This window comes from Heterocephalus glaber, unplaced genomic scaffold (genome assembly GCF_053883595.1).
Source record: "Heterocephalus glaber isolate CG9 unplaced genomic scaffold, H.glaber_assembly_v1.0 deba00001461, whole genome shotgun sequence".
Taxonomy (NCBI): domain Eukaryota; kingdom Metazoa; phylum Chordata; class Mammalia; order Rodentia; family Bathyergidae; genus Heterocephalus; species Heterocephalus glaber.
The window spans coordinates 4903624-4919896 of NW_028258308.1; the positions used below are offsets into that span (position 1 = coordinate 4903624).

General features: G+C 37.6%; 2 protein-coding genes across 2 annotated transcripts in view; both read right to left on the reverse strand.

Annotated features, from left to right (window-relative positions):
* LOC147826716 (uncharacterized) overlaps nt 1-13444 on the reverse strand; it is a 69162-nt gene extending 55718 nt beyond the window's left edge. The window contains exon 1 of the mRNA XM_087216927.1: nt 13331-13444. Within this exon, the coding sequence (XP_087073053.1) occupies nt 13331-13444 (114 nt within the window). The remainder of the gene's footprint in view (nt 1-13330) is intronic.
* Nucleotides 13445-14022: 578 nt separating this feature from the next.
* On the reverse strand, nt 14023-15216 carry LOC147826717 (endogenous retrovirus group S71 member 1 Env polyprotein-like). Its single transcript, XM_087216928.1, has one exon. It carries the CDS (start codon nt 15214-15216, stop codon nt 14023-14025), a length of 1194 nt encoding a protein of 397 aa, XP_087073054.1.
* Nucleotides 15217-16273: the final 1057 nt, after the last annotated feature.

A 16273-nucleotide genomic window follows, 5' to 3' on the forward strand; every position in this document is an offset into this window, starting at 1 on the left:
TTTCAGGCATGGATTTCTGCAATGGTCATTACCAGTGAGCAATACACAGTTTCTTAATCCTAATTTGGGAGACAAAATATGCCTAATTAAAGAAAAAAAAAAGTCTGCAGCAGATTTGACAACAGAAGAAATGAGTCAGTATGAATCATGTGACCCCAAACATCAACAGCGTATCTCAATGAACCATCCCTTCACCCAGGTGTTTTTAGAGCTAAGTGCTTTCAGCTGGATAACAAAAGACTCCTAAGTAGATAAGGATACACACATATTTGGTAACTAGAATATGCCTTCCTAAATCCATCTGTATCATTGCATAGTATGTGTCTTTAGACTGGGTTTGATCAACAATTCCTGAGTAAACCATGGTGAAAGGGAGAAGTTGATTTAATTCTACTTTTTGCAGCCTCTCCCAGTGGGAGAAACCTCTGCTATTTTTTTTAGGCTCAGCTTCTGGAGCCTTTCTTAGTGCTGTTTAGCTTCTAACTTACTCTAGTTGATGAACTTTCCTTTTGTTTTGTCTGCTGATCTTATACTGACTCCAATTTATGAGGCCACTGACCTCAATCCTCACATATATCACCCTGTTCTTAACCTCTCTGAGAGCCGTGTATCCTCTTGACTATGTCCTATCTGATGCTGCTTCTGATCAAGACTGATGAACCCAGAGTTCACTTTATCTACTCAGGGCATACTGTCTGTTACTACAGGCAGAAGGGAGCTTCTTCATTCTAAATCAATGCACATTGGCTAATATTGGAGTCAAGTTTTTCTTTAGTGTTCACAGCAAATTTTCATAGCTCACAGTTTGACTAGGGTAAGAGTTTTACATTTGTCTGTTGATGGTAGAATCAATAAATGGCAGGCATCAACCATATATTACTGCTACTACACAATATTCCACCCTATTCTACATTGTTGTTACATGATCCTAAACATACTGTAAGCATTCACATTCCAATTTTTCCTGTTCTGATGTGGGAGAGGGGGAGAAATGTGAAGCAATCAAAATATCTTTTTGTATTCATATTTGCCTTTGTTTTTCCTAATTCTAACTGGAGATCATGATTCAACAAATGGCGAGCTGGTCTCTGGGTACAGATGACTATACAAGTTTATGTAGCTGGAAGGAAAAGTTAGAATGTAATGGTGGTGCATACCTACAATCCCTGCACTGAAGTTTGCAAGTTCTAGCCTATACTGAGCAATTTAGTGACTTAGTGAGATCCTGTCTTAAGATACCAACAAACAAACAAACCTGGAGATGTATCTCAATGAGAAGGTCTTAGGTTCAATCCCAGTCACAAACCAACAACAACCACAAGAGAAGAGGAAGAAGAAGAAGAAGAAGAAGAAGAAGAAGAAGAAGAAGAAGAAGAAGAAGAAGAAGAAGAGAGTTGGAATGTAAGAGAAACAGAAAATGATACCTGACTGTCAAACTCAGTTTGTTCCAAATTTGTGTTCAAACACCAAAAAGTTCAAGAACTGAATGTATTTTTTTCCATAAAAATAATGGAGAATGAAGTAATTGGTTCTCAGGCCCCAAAATTACACTTATAAATTCATTTTCCAGAACTTTAACAAATTTTGCAACAATTTCTTTGTTTAACGCTATCACGGTTCTCACAGTTTTCATCTTAGCTTTGCTGCTGGTGTCACTAGCTTTCTTTGGGGCCCTGGTTATGATATCTTATGCAAATAAAGGACACACACACACACTCACACAAAAGCACAACAATGAATGTTGTAATGGACTGATACAAGCACCATATGTTTTCTGGGTGAGAGTGAAGCTTAGACTGATGTGTTGCCCCTTTGCATCCATAGTGAGATGTGATGTGTGACCCACTCTTCTCTCCTCCATACAGATTTTCACAAGTTGAATTTTCAGCTCAACTATCAGGCAAAGTTATGAACACCAACTAGACTTTTTTTTAACTCTGTGTTCCAGTAGTGGAAAGTTCAAGCTTGGAGGTATTGACAACTGAGATATCACTGTAAAAGTTTGAAAAGTGATGATATAAGACCAAATTAATAAGATTATAAGGATTAAAATATTTTTCAAAAATGCTAAAGTGAAGATTCAGAAAAAGGAGTCATTGTCTTGTAAGAGAAAATCTAATACAAGCATAATATCTTCTTAGAGCTCTGATGAAAGCAAAGGTACTGTTGAATAGAATCGCATGTTCGATATGAATATAAGAAAGGACATACTAGAATTCCCACCTCTCCTGTCTTTCAAATACTGTCCATAGTGGGAGTTGTCTTATATTTTTAGCTGCTTTTCAGATAATGCATCAGAAAATATTGTTTTGTCACATATTACTAAGTCAGTTTTTATAATATCCCAATTTTCTTTTTTTAAAAAATCACAGAATAAAATAAAATAAAATGCAGAAAAAAATTTTAGCTAGACCAAGTGACAATAAACTGCCAGTAGCCTAAAATATTATACATTTCTCAAAACTTAACTTAAGTTCACTTTTTTTCAGAAGGGAAAAAAGGCCCTTCATTGAGTTTTGAAGGTGAATCAGGACTTTTAGGCAGAGCTGGGCACCAGGGTATCACTAGCTCTGTGTGGATTTTGCTGCACTCCAATAAGATTATAATAGCCTCACTGGGTTTCCAAGTGTTTTGCATAAAGCCTGACTAGAATTAGAGATGGAGCTATGTACTTTATAAATATGTTTTATCTTTGTCAAGCTAATATTTTGTTTTGAAAGCTCATGAAAATGACACCTATTTTAAGAAATATTCCCAAACTGAATATCATATCCCAGAAGGGTGCTATAGTCAGGTCATGGTGGCTCAAAAGGTATCAAGAAAGATTGGATAGAGCTTATTGAAGGATTTAAGGAATTTAGAAATGTTCCAAAATAGTGTGAAACTTATATCATAGATATTGATATTTGAGGATGACTATGTTGTCAATAGACAGAAGTTATGTCAAAGGATAAGAATGTGGTCAGTAGAATTTAGCCTGATCCTCTCAGCACTAGAGATTTTCCACATGGATAGGTACAGAGAGCTCATGTTCAGCTGGATCAGCATAGTATTGACCTTTTTCTACTGGAGTGTACCTGAAATTGTCCATTATTCTCTCAACTTTGTCTTTCACAGGGACTTGATTTTCTTACTTTCTTCTTCCCATTTCTTTTCTTTTTTATTCTTATTCTTGGGATGTTGAATATATATATTAGCTTTTCTTCTGATAGAGAAGGGAAATGTGATTTAATAGTTTTTTTTTCCTAACTGACTGTAAATCACTAGCAAGTTAAGAGCTGTGTGCTAATTGAGGAGCAAGGAAATGATTCTCTTTTTTTTTTTAAGAGTAGAAAAAACTTATTGAGAGAAAGAAAGCTTCTGTCTAAGAGAGACAGAAGGGGGACCAGAAAGTGGAATGCATGCCCACCCCACTTTTCAAAGATGTTTTATACAGCAAAGCTGTGTGGAGAGGCAGGCACAAAGTGGGACAAAACTATAGGACCCAGTGGAAATTTACAAGGTGGGCATGAGGTGGGACAAAACCACAACTAACCAATAAGATTACAAGTACAGTCACCCAGGTAATATTGATTAAATGGGAATCAAATGGGGGATCGACTCAAGTAGCAAGCTAGCAAGGATAAAAGGATTTTCAGTAAGGGGGGTCAGGGATATTTCCTGGAGAGGCTGGATTAAGACCCTGGCGGCCCCCCCCCACCCAGGAGATTGATACCTACTTAGAATATCAATCACTGCTATTCAACCTACATGGGTGTGGTAGTTTCTCTTCTTTTACAATGTTGACCTTCAGTGAATATGTCTTCACTGTCCTCCATGTTGGCTCCTTGACTGTCCTCCATTTTGGCTCCTCATGGGCTGGCCCTGTCTAACTGCCTACAAGATATCTAATTAACACTTGTCTGCTATATTTCCCCCTCTGAAGAAGTACCCCTAACTGCTGTGAGGGGGCAAAGGGCAAAGACAGGTCTGGCTACTTCTGGCTGAAAAGGGACCTAGTTGTGATCAGTAGTTAGAGTTACTCTACAGAGGCTCTATCTAAAAGCCTTCGATGGGCACTAAGCATTGTCATCTTGGTAGCTGTATAGCTTTGGGTCTGGAGGATACAAAGCCAAAGAAACAGTTAAGAATGCATGAGCCAAATTATTAGGTCATCAGGATTGCTACACAAGGATTGCTATATAGCTAACAAGTGTTTTCACTGGGAAGAACTAGTAATAGCCTCCCACAAAGAGGATAAGAAGGTCCAGAGGACTTCAGAATCCAACATAGAAGTCATATTGTATAGTTCAGCAGTTATGAGTTGTTTACAAGGTTGATCTGGTGGATTCCGGTAAAATAATTTTAGCACATTTGTAATTGGTTTCATTTGTATGACTGTTTGGAGTTTGACAGCCTCTAGGAAAGAATAAACAAAACTCTTAAGAAATGAGAGCATGAAAAATCTAAGCATGAATACACTAGAATGGAAGGGCAGGTTGGGGAGAAAGTCACGCTTAGAAATTGAAATAGTGATTGTAACGTGCTGACTCTTAGATTCTTTCATTGATGGAGGTTATCTATAAATCTGATACTTTGTCATAAATCTCTCTAGTTACAGTTGTTAAGAAGATAAGAGACAATTTGAAGAACAAATCTCGCTTAAAAAATTTAAAACTCTAGCTGAGCTCTTATAGATTTTACCATAGTTTTTCCTAATGATCCATAATTGTGGTCAGCTACTGGTGTAGTTAGAAACTGCCAGAAGGGGTCAGTGACTGCAGCCCCTTTTTATATCTAGCTTTATTACTGTGACATTATTTTATACCTCTTTTGGTTATTCTTTTCTGCTGAGTGTTTAAGACCAAGTTAAAGTGAGACCTGTCAATCAGTATGAACCTCCTGCTCTATCAAGATCAGTTAAGTCTCCTCAGGCATTACTTTGGAACCATGCATAGAGCCTGTCAGCTCCTGTGTCCGTGTCAGACATGAGGATGGGTCACAGCCTTGCTTGACCTTGTTACTTTCAGTGAAAGTGTGGGAGAGTTTTCCCTCTTGGTGACCCCCCCCCTTGGCACACTATCATTTGTCCTCTGGTGTTCAGCAATCTTCCTGCTCAGGAGGTTGAGTAACTTACCAAAGATGTAGGATCCTATAGGAAAGGTTCCTTTGTGTCCTGGATCTTTGTTGACATTGAAGGGCCAGGTCCAAAATATTGGCTGTCCTCATAGCCCAGTTACCTTTCTAGTTTTGGTCTCCAAACTTAAGTTGTTGAACACCAGAAGAGAAGATAGTAACATGTTTTTTAGTAGGAGCAGTGAGTTTAACTATTATAATAGTTAAAACATCAAGCACTTTTGAAATTTAAAGCACAGTTAGAGGGCTGTTATTTCTTACCAACCATGGTTGTTTTAGTAATTGAATCCCTGCAGAATGTTAACAGACAACAGCTATGTATTACAGAGAAATTTAAGATCAAGAGCTACACATAGTATTTTAGTATGACAATCATGATGTTTTCTTTGTGACACTTACATGTTCATCTACTATGGAATAGTCTTTCAGTCAAGCACCTCCATCTAATCACAAGACATTAAGTGACAGAAAGAAAAGTCTTATTTGTTATCCTTTAGTAGGATACCATCTAAAGAGAATATTTATATTGGGGTATAAATGTACCTTAGGAGTTCATAATGTCTAGCCTCTAATTTTAGTGTGATGTTGTTTCAACTGTTTGGCTACTGAACATCCCTAAGTGTGGTGACACATAGCATATCTATTACGTAAGTTCTTAAAAGGAGTATTATTTGATTGGTTATCTCATGTTGGCTTGATATGTATCTCTTATCACAAGTAGCTGGAACACAAGAGAAAGGCAGATACCTGAGTCAAAAAAGATCATTACCATAAACAATAACTTTTTCAAAAGCTTTATTTACATTTCATTAGAGGCAATGCTTTGATGCACCATGAAGTTCTTTTCAGCAATGCATATGGAACTTAGCATATGGAAATCCATACTAGCAATCCATTTCATTGGTGTCATGGAGACTTCTGGATAGCTCAGGGGGAAAGGACAATTACTGAACATTTGAAACAGTGTCTTTGCACTGAGTCTTTCTTGTTTGTGTGTGAGGCAGACCATCATGGGTCTTCACACATTAGCCTTGCTGTACCCATAATATACAAGAAATCATGGGGTTGATGGGTTATGATCTCTGATAAACCTATCCTGAATTGAAAAATATAAAAAATGTGTTCATACACCAAACTTACTGAACATCAGAGCTGAGCAGCTCCATGCACTGTGGCATGCGCAGTTTCCTTGGTGACCTATCATCTGTCTGGCTAGAAGCTACACCCCACTGCCCCAGTCCAGCATGGTGGCATGTGAGGGTATCATGGTGGCATGTGAGGGTATCATAGTACCTTCTCGCTAGCCTGGGAGAAGACCCAACCTGAACAGTTTCTACCTTATGTGCATCACTTTTGCACGATTGTGAAGTTGATAAAATGCAAGTGAAACCATTCTAACTAGAGTCAGTGTATATTTATTTTTATGGGGGTTTTTTGTTTACATTAGTCCCATATATTCTTTTTTAAAAAAATTTTTTGGTACTGGGGATCAAACTCGGGTCCTTGTGCTTGCACAGCAGGCTGCAAAACCACTGAGCTAAATCCCTGGCCCTACATTCTTTTTTTAAAACTTTATATATCATTTGATTGGTACATTTTACATACACAGTATAATGACATTCATCATTGGAAATTTGGACCTTTACATAATCTCTTGGTTCTTATTTTTTCTCCCTTCCCCTCGCCTCCCTTCAGCCCCTCCATCCCTCCCTATTTACAGAGTCTTTGTTTCCTTTTTTTCATTTTCTCCTATTAATCCCATTCCCTTCTTTCTTTCCCCTACCCCTCCCACTTCCCCTTCCCCTTTGCCCTCTTTCTTTCTATTTCACATTACCTATTATACCTTTGAGTCCTTATTTACACTTTCAGTTTCTCACACCAGAGAAACTATTCAGTATTTACAAGTGTGTGTCTTATTTATTTCACTTAAGAGTATCATCTCAATGTGCATTCTTTTAGCAATAAATTTCTCTAATTTCTCATTTTTTATGGCTAAGTAGTACTCCATTTTATTAAAAAACACATTTTTTTATTTCAGTCTCCAGTTAATGAGCATTTGGGCTGTTTCCAAGTTTTAGCTATTACAAACTGTGCTGCTGTGAACATGGATGCACATATACCACTATGGTATGATTCTTTTAATACTTTGGGGAAGATCCCCAGCACTGGAAGAGCAGGGTCAAATGGGACTTCCAGTCCTAGTTCTTTGAGGTATCTCCATACTGACTTCCACAGTGGTTGCACCAGTCTACACTCCCACCAGCAGTGGAGCAGGGTTCCTCTTTCCCCACAGCCCCACCAGCATTTGTCATTGATTGATTTCTTGATAGCAGCCATTCTTTCTGGGTTGAAGTAGAATCTCAGCATTGTTTGCATTTGCATCTCTTGAATGACCAGTATCTTAGAAGACCTGTACACCTGGAAGACATGAATGATATTTAGTATACCATGAAATAACAATGAATATCAGTTACATGAAATCCTTTGTCATTTAATTGTTTTGTACCAAGAACATTTTAAATAAAACCTTGTTTTCCCACAGAAAACTTAGCCTTTGACCATGACCAATGTATACATATCAATGATATGTTTAGCAATGTATTTCCCACAAGGCTATGGAAATTATTGTGATTGCCTTGTGAACAAAGGCTGGAATAAACTTTTTCCAGGCAGCTCATCCTTTATTTAACAAGGGGAGTCCTGTCTGGTAGTTTTCCTAAGCCCAAGAGTCGTTATTTAATTATCTTAACAAATTTCTAGATGACGTATGAGAGCAAGAGCATAACAATTAACACATTATTATTTTTTAAAATTTTTATTGGTACATTTTTGATATACAATACATTTACATTTATCATTGGGTGTTTGTATCTGTACATGATATATCTTGGTTCTTATTTTTTCCCCCATTACCTGTGTGCCCTTCACCCCCTCCTCCCTTCCTTATTTACTCAGATTTCATTTACTATTTTCTCTTTTCTCATAATTTTTCCTTTCCCTTCTTTCCTTTCCCCTTCCTCTCCCACCACCCCTATACCTTTGGACATTTTCCTATTTCAAATTATCAATTATTCATTTCAATCATTTTAATCCTTATTTCAGTTTCTCACACTAGAGAAACTATTCAATATTTACGCATGTGTCCTATTTATTTTACTTAAGAGTATGGCCCCAATACGCATCCATTTAGCTATAAATGTCTCTAGTTTCTCATTCTTTATGGCTGAGTAGTACTCCACTTGATTAAAAAAAACCACATCTTCTTTATCCAGTTACCAGTTGATGGGCACTTGAGCTGTTTCCAAGCTTTAGCTATTACAAACTGTGCCTCTGTAAACATGGGTGCACATATATTGCTGTGGATTATTCCTTTAATTCTTTGGGAAAGATCCCCAGCAGGGAATAGCTGGGTCAAATGGGACCTCTAGCCCTAGTCCTTTGAGATATCTCTATACTGATTTCCACAGTGGTTGCACCAGTCTGTACTCCCACCAACCATGGAGAAGGGTTCCTTTCTCTCCACACCACTGCCAGCATTTGTTATTGGTTGATTTCTTGACAGCAGCCATTTTTTCTGGGGTGAGGTGGAATCTCAGTGTGTTTTCATCTGCATCTCTCAAATGACCAGTGATGTTGAACATTTTTTTCATATGTTTATTTGCTGCTTTTACTTCTTTGTCTGAGAAATGTCTGTTCATTTCACATGCCCATATTTGAATTGGGTCTTTGAATTTGGGGGTCTGATTTTTTTCAATTCTTTATATATTCTAGATAGTAGCCCTTTGTCTGAGTTACAGCTGCTAAAAGTTTTTTCCCACATTGTAGGTTGTCTCTTAGCTCTGTTTGTGGTTTCTCTTGCAGTGCAGAAGCTTTTTAATACAATGAGATCCAGTTGTTGATTCTTTGTGCTAGTTCCCGTGCTACTGAGGTTTTGTTCATAAAGTCTTTTTCTATGCAAATGTCTTCAAGAGTTCTACCTAACTTATCTGCCAGCAAGTTTAGTGTTTCCATTTTAATAGATCTTTAATTAATTTCAATCTTAGTTTAGTGCATGGTGGTAAGTATGGGTCTAGTTTTAAGCTTTGGCAGGTTGAAATCCAGTTTATCCAACACCATTTATTAAATGGGCTATCTTTCTTCTAATGAGGGTGGTTGGCTCCTTTGTCAAAGATGAGGTAGCTGAGTATGTCTAAAGTTGTTTCTGCATCTTCTAATCTATTCCACTGATCCTTGGGTCTGTTTCTTTGCCAGTACTATGCTGTTTTTATCACAGTAACTTTGTAGTATAATTTCAAGTTGGGGTTTATGCTACCCTTTGCCATGTCTCTGTTGCCTAGAATTACTTTTGCTATTCTAGGTCTCTTCTGGTTGCAAATTAATTTTTGTTTTCTCTAGTTCTGTGAAGTATTTTGTTGGAATTTCAATTGGCATTGCATTAAACCTATATAGTAGTTTTGGAAGTATAGCCATTTTCATTATATTGGTTCTTCCTACCCAGGAACAAGGGATGTCTTTACATTTTCTAATATACTCCTTGATCTCCTTTTTCAGAGTGCTATAGTTTTCAGTGTAGAGGGCTTTTGCTTCCTTGGTTAGGTTGATTCCTAGATATTTCATTTCTTTGAATGCTATTGTAAAAGAAATTGTTTCCTGAATTTCTCTCTCAGTGAGTCTGCTATTTGTGTATAAGAAGGCTATCATTTTTTGCAAGTTGACCTAAAATCCAGCTACTCTACTGAATCTGCCAATTAGGTCTAGAAGTCTTTTGGCAGAGTTTTTTGGGTCTTCTATGTAAAGTATCATATCATCAGGTAATGATGACCGTTTAACTTCTTCCTTTCCTATCTTTATTCCTTTTATTTCTCTCTCTTTTCTAATTTCTGTGGCTAATGTTTCCAGAACTATATTGATTATGGGTGGTGATAGTGAACATCCTTGTCTTGTTCCTGATTTTAGCAAGAAAGTTTTCAGTTTTTGACCATTTAGTATGATACTGTCTGTTGGTTTTTCATAGATAGCCTTAATCAGGTTGAGATTAAGACCTACTATCCTAATTTTCTGTAGGATTGTTATCATGAATGGGTGTTGGATTTTGTCAAATACCTTTTTGGCATCTATTGAGATGATCATATGATTTTTGTCCTTGACTCTGTTAATATAGTGTATTACATTTATTGATTTACAGATGTTGAACCATCCTTGCATCCCTGGGATAAATCCAACTTGGTCAGGGTGTATGAACTGCTTGATGACCCTCTGTATTCTGTTTGCCAGTATCTTGTTGAGAATTTTTGCATCTACGTTCATTAGGGAGTTTGAGCTGTAGTTCTCTTTTTGGGTTGGGTCTTTCACTGGTTTTGAAATCAAAGTAACCCTTGCTTCCAGGAATGTATTTGGAAGCCTTGCTTCCCTTTCAATTTCCTTGATGAGTTTAAAGAGTAAAGGAAATAGTTCTTTAAATGTCTTGCAGAATTCAGCAGTGAAGCCATCAGGACTTGGGCTTTTCTTTGTTGGTAATTTTTTATTACATTTTCAGTTTCACTCATTGTAATAAGGGTGTTTAGAATTTCTATATCTTCTTCATTTAACTTTCACAATTTGTATGTATCTAGGAATCTGTCCATTTCTTCTGTATTTTCCAATTTATTAGAGTACAGGTTCTCAAAGTAGGTATTGATGATCCTCTGGATTTCTGCTAGGTCTGGTGGAACTTTATCTTTTTCATTCTTAATTTCATGGATTTGAGCCTTTTCTTTCCTTATTTTGCTAAGGCTGGCTAAAGCTTTATCGATTTTATTTATTCTTTCCAAAAACTAACTCTTTGATTCTTTAATTTTTTGTTTTGTTCTCTTAGTCTCCATTGCAATGATTTTTGCTCTGATCTTTATAATTTCCTCTCTTGTATGAGCTTTGGGTTTGTTATGCTCTTCTTTTTGTAGGAGCTTGAGTTTCTGCATTAGGTTATTTATTTGAGTTCTCTCTCTTTTCCTAATATGGGCATTCACTGCTATGAATTTCCCACGTAGAACTGCTTTCATTGTGTCCCATAGATTCCTGTATGTTGTACTGGCATTATCATTTACTTGTATAAACTGTCTAATTTCTTTTTTAATTTCCTCTCTGACCCATTGGTTGTTCGGGAGGGTGTTATTCAATTTCCATGTGTTTGTGGGAGTTTTCCGGATTCTTATGTTATTGATCTCCAATTTTATAGCACTATGGTCTGATAATATACAGGGGCTAATTTCAATTCTTTTACATTTACTTAGACATGTCCTGTCAGCTAGCATGTGGTCTATTTTGGAGAATGACCCGTGTGTACTTGAAAAGAATGTGTATTCTTATTTTGTGGAGTGGAACACTGTAAATATCTATTAAGTCCATTTGTTCAATAGCTAGGTTCAGTTCTAGAATTTCATTGTTAATTTTTGTCTAGATGATCTGTCTATTTGTGATAGTGGGGTATTGAAGTACCCTACTACAATTGTATTAGTGCTCATTTGTTTTTTTATGTCCATTAGAGTTTGTTTTGTGTAGTTGGGGGCATTCATATTTGGTGCATATATATTTATGATTGTCATCTCTTCCTTTTGGATTGTCCCCTTCACAAGGATGTGGTGACCATCTTTGTCTCTCTTAATTAGTTTTGGTTTGAAATCTACTTTGTCTGCAAATAAGATTGCTACCTCTGCTTTTTCCTGGGTTCCTGTTGCATGGAGAACTGTTTTCCATCCTTTCACTTTCAGTCTATGAATTTCTTTTGAGGTAAGTATGCTTCTTTTATGAAGCATATTGCTGGATTTCACTTCCTAATCCATTCTGTTAGTCTATTTCTTTTGATTGGTGAATTTAGCCCATTAAGATTGAGAATTATAATTGATAGATATTGACTCATCCTTGTCATGATGTTTTGCTGTTGTTGGCTCTTTTATTTCTTATTTTTTTCCCATTTCCCTTCAGTTTCTACCTTGCCTGGTGGCTTCCCTCTGTTGGGCCTCATGGATTTGTGACCTTCACTGTTTTTTTCTAGGATATTGCTTAGAATTGTTTGGAATGCTGGTTTGGTGTTCATGAAATTTCTCATGTGTTGATTGTCATGAAAGTATGTAATTTTCCTATTGATTTTGAAAGATAATTTTTCAGGATGCAGCAGTCTAGGTTGGAAGTTATTTTCTTTTAGGGCTTGAAATACTTCACTCCTGGGTCTCCTTGACTTGAGGGTTTGTGTTGAGAAGTCTGCCATGATTCTGGTGGGCTTTCCTTTGTAGGTGATTTGTTTCTTTTCTCTAACTGCTTGTAGGAATTTTTGTTCTTCTGTTGGGTTTCTGGTATCTTGAGCATTGTATGTCTATGTGTAGATTTTTTTTTGATCGTGGCTATTTGGTGTTCTATATGCTGCACTTATCTGTATGTCCAATTCCACACTTCTGTCTAGAAGTTTTCTACTGTTACTTCTGTGAACAGTTTTTTTTATGTTAATTGTACTTTCCCTGTTTTTTTGTCAACTCCTATTAGTCTTATGTTATTCTTCTTTGCATCATCTAGCAGCTGCTGGATTGATTTCTTGTGGTCCCTTGCTATTTTGAAGAGATCTCTGTTTTCATGGTCCTTAACTGTGATCCTGTCTTCTGTATCTGATATTCTATCCTGAGATTTCTTTAATATGCTCTGCATGCTTTCAGTGGAGTTTTTAATCTCCTGAATATCTGTTTGAATCTGTTTCATGGATTCCATTTCTTTCTTATGTTGGGTGATCATGGTTTCCATTTCTTTCTTATTCTTACAGAAATCTCAGAAAGAAATGCTCAAAGACACAGAACTCAGGTAAAACAAATAAGATTTACTTGCAAGCCAGGAAGACTGCCAGAAACTGGTCTGGTCAAAGTCTGACCCCTCTTTTGTTAGTCTCTTCTCTTATACTTTTGTTAGTCAGTATCTCCTTCCTTGTGGTTTTTGATGTGTAAATACAATTTCAGTTCCTATCTACAAGTCACAGACACAAGATAGGCACATATATATTGTAAACTCACTTAGGCATTTGCAACTTTGTTAGGTTAAAATGTTATCTATAATTAAATTACTGGTTAACACCTTAAACATAGAGCAACAGGAAAAAGCAAATCTTAAAGGAATACACTACTTATTTTGCTTCTACAATTACCTTCATAGTCAATCTACTAAACTACTTAAAACTTTTTCTATCAATGTGATTTACCAGAAGCTTCAGGTCTATGTGTACTTTTGCTAGTAAGGCATGGTAATTGTTTTTATGTTTGGAAACCTTGCCCAATTCAAGTGGGGGTTTGAGGTTAAGAAATGCTGCAGGCATTTCCTTATCTAGGGATGGTGCTATTGCCTGTAGTCATTTTACATATTCCTTAACATTCCCCCATTTGTTTTGGTTCATGGTGATTCTTCATCATTGGCATCACTGATGTCCCTATACTCTTTATGTCTTGTGGAAGCCAACATCTGGTAGCTCTGGATAGAGTTTATTCTTTGTAAGATGAACTTGGTTATCCAATTAACAATACAGGGGCCTATCATGGCTAAAGCTAGCAAAGCGAGTAGTGGTCCAGTGAGGATTCCTAACCATGGGTTCCATTTAGATAAGGTCCAGTTGCCCCATGAATCTGAACTTTCAGTGTTAAATTGCTGTCCCATTTTATCTAACCTCCTTTTAAGCTTATCCATAGATTCTTTCACTACTCCAGACTTGTTAGTATAATAACAGCATTCCTCTCCTAGATATAAGCAAGTTCCCCCATGCTTTGCAGTTAGTAAATCTAGTGCCCTCCTATTCTGTAGCACCACATCTGCCAGGGAGTTAATTTGCCCTTGGAGTGTGAGGACAGAGGCTCTTACCTGCTCCAAACAATCTTTTACTTCCTTTCCTAAAGACAGGTATTATTGTTGTCCTAGACCTAGAGCTGTTCCCCCTAGGGCAAGACTTCCAGCAATAGCTAATCCTGCCATTATGGGGACAATAATAGGGTCTCTTCTCCTCCTATTGAGACTTTTGATTGTGCCAGTCCTCAGAGGCACTTGTGTCATGTCAGTTGGGGTATAAACTGACAACCTAGGAATTAAAATTCCTAAAGCACAAAGTCCATGGATTTTGGGGGAGAACACTCTATAAACCCCATCTCCACAAACAAAGAAAGTCCCTTCTGGAGCAGAAACATTATTATCTCTGTACACAGTGATACTTGCACACTCACAGGTAGCATTTAGGTGTAGTTTGTTTCCAAGAAGGTAGGTACTGTTACCTATGGCCTCAGTAGGTTCTTCAATTAACAGGGCTAAGGCCCCAGAGGTTGGGTTTCCAGCCATCATGTTATTTACTGTGATACCAAGGGCCTGGTATGACATTTGGCTTAAGGGGGCATAGATCCAGCAATCAGAGGCCAACCCCGGATCTGCTGCTAATAGGAGCCAGTGGGTGCTATTGATTGTTTGGACCATATCAATTCCTGTGTAATTGGTCTGGCTTGTTCTAAAATTTTTTAGTAATTTCAGAGATGGGCCATCCTCAATGCTTGAGGGGGGCCTTATTGTAGTCCAAACCTTTGTCATGAGCATAGTCCAGTATGGCCCTTTCCAGTATGATGTCCCACTTGGGACAATCCTAACTTGCAACCAGTGCTCTTTTAGCCATTTAGAGTCCCACGGGTCTCTCAGGTGATATTTTACTGGAACACAATTGCCTTGCTGGCAGTCATGACAACTTGGATTTATAAGAGCCTTCTGGCTTGGAGGCCTTGTTGATTCACCTTCTGCTAGGAAGTAAATAGGCCCTCCAGCTTTGCAGAGGCTCTTCTTCTGTTCATAGCCTCTGCAATCTTTTGTCTCAGGCATACCAGAGTGTTCCTTGGGACAAGCATTGAAAAACAAATCTAAAGTTTGTCCTTCAGGCTCCCACTTGACAACCTTGATGAGCTTAGTTTGTGCATCAAACTTCTTATCCCTTGGTTTATAAACACTCAGCTCAAAGTCCCAGTGCCCTGCCAAAACTCCAGTGCCCATAAAAAGACCTACTTCAAAAAGGATAAAAAGATCAGGATACCTTGTGCACCTAGGTAACATAAGAAAAGACAGCATTTTTCCTTTTTGCTCCAATAGCTAGGTGCAACAGCTACTAGGCCAATACCAAATATCAAGATGATACACAAAATTAATATCAAAATGAATAAGGCAGGGAAAGATATAGTCCATAAAGGGGCACAGTCACTCAGCTTCATGTAGAACAATCCTCAATCTTCAGCTGTGCATTGCCCGTCAGCCTCCAGAGTGACAGTTGTAGAGCTTTGAGTGCGTTGTCTTTTTTGTCCTTCAGCATTGATCTCAGTATGGGATTTCTTCACTTGGGAGTGGTGGATCCACAGTTGGGTCTTGGCTACCTTTATAGCTGTAGGAGTAACCATAACTAACATACTGTCCTCCCCATATAGGTTGCAAGGGTGTCTTTTTCCAATTCTTAACATAAATTAAATCACTGGGTTTAATCAAATGTGCAGGAGTCATGTTGGGTAGGTTTTCCTTTGATCTCAACTGACCTTGCATATTGTTAAATGCTTTACCTAACTGTAGCATTTGCAATTCTATAGTGCAAGTTCCCAATTGAGTAAGGTTACCTGTAAAGTCCCTAAGTATGCAAGGGGGTCTTTCAAACAATATTTCATAAGGAGTGAATCCCATATGGCCTGGAGTGTTTCTTATTTTTAATAAGGCCATAGGGAGCAAGTCTATCCATGGTCCCTGTGTAGTTAGACAATACTTAGTTAAGGCATTTTTAATAGTTCTATTCATCCTTTCTACTTTCCCAGAACTTTGTGACCTATATGCAGTATGTAAATACCATTTGATGTGTAACATTCTAACCAAAGTTTGCAAAGTATCTGCTGTAAAAGCTGGTCCATTGTCACTCCCCATAGAGAATGGGAGACCAAAGTGAGGAATAATCTCCCCTAACAGAACTTTACACACTTCTGAGGCTTTTTCTGTTAGAGTAGGGAAAGCCTCAGGCCATCCAGAGTATGTACAGATGCAAACTAACAGATACTTATAAACTCTACAGGGTGGCAATTCTGTAAAATCCACCTGGATATCCTCAAAGGGGCTAGTAGTACCTCTTTGAATTCCTGGGAGCAGTTTTGGT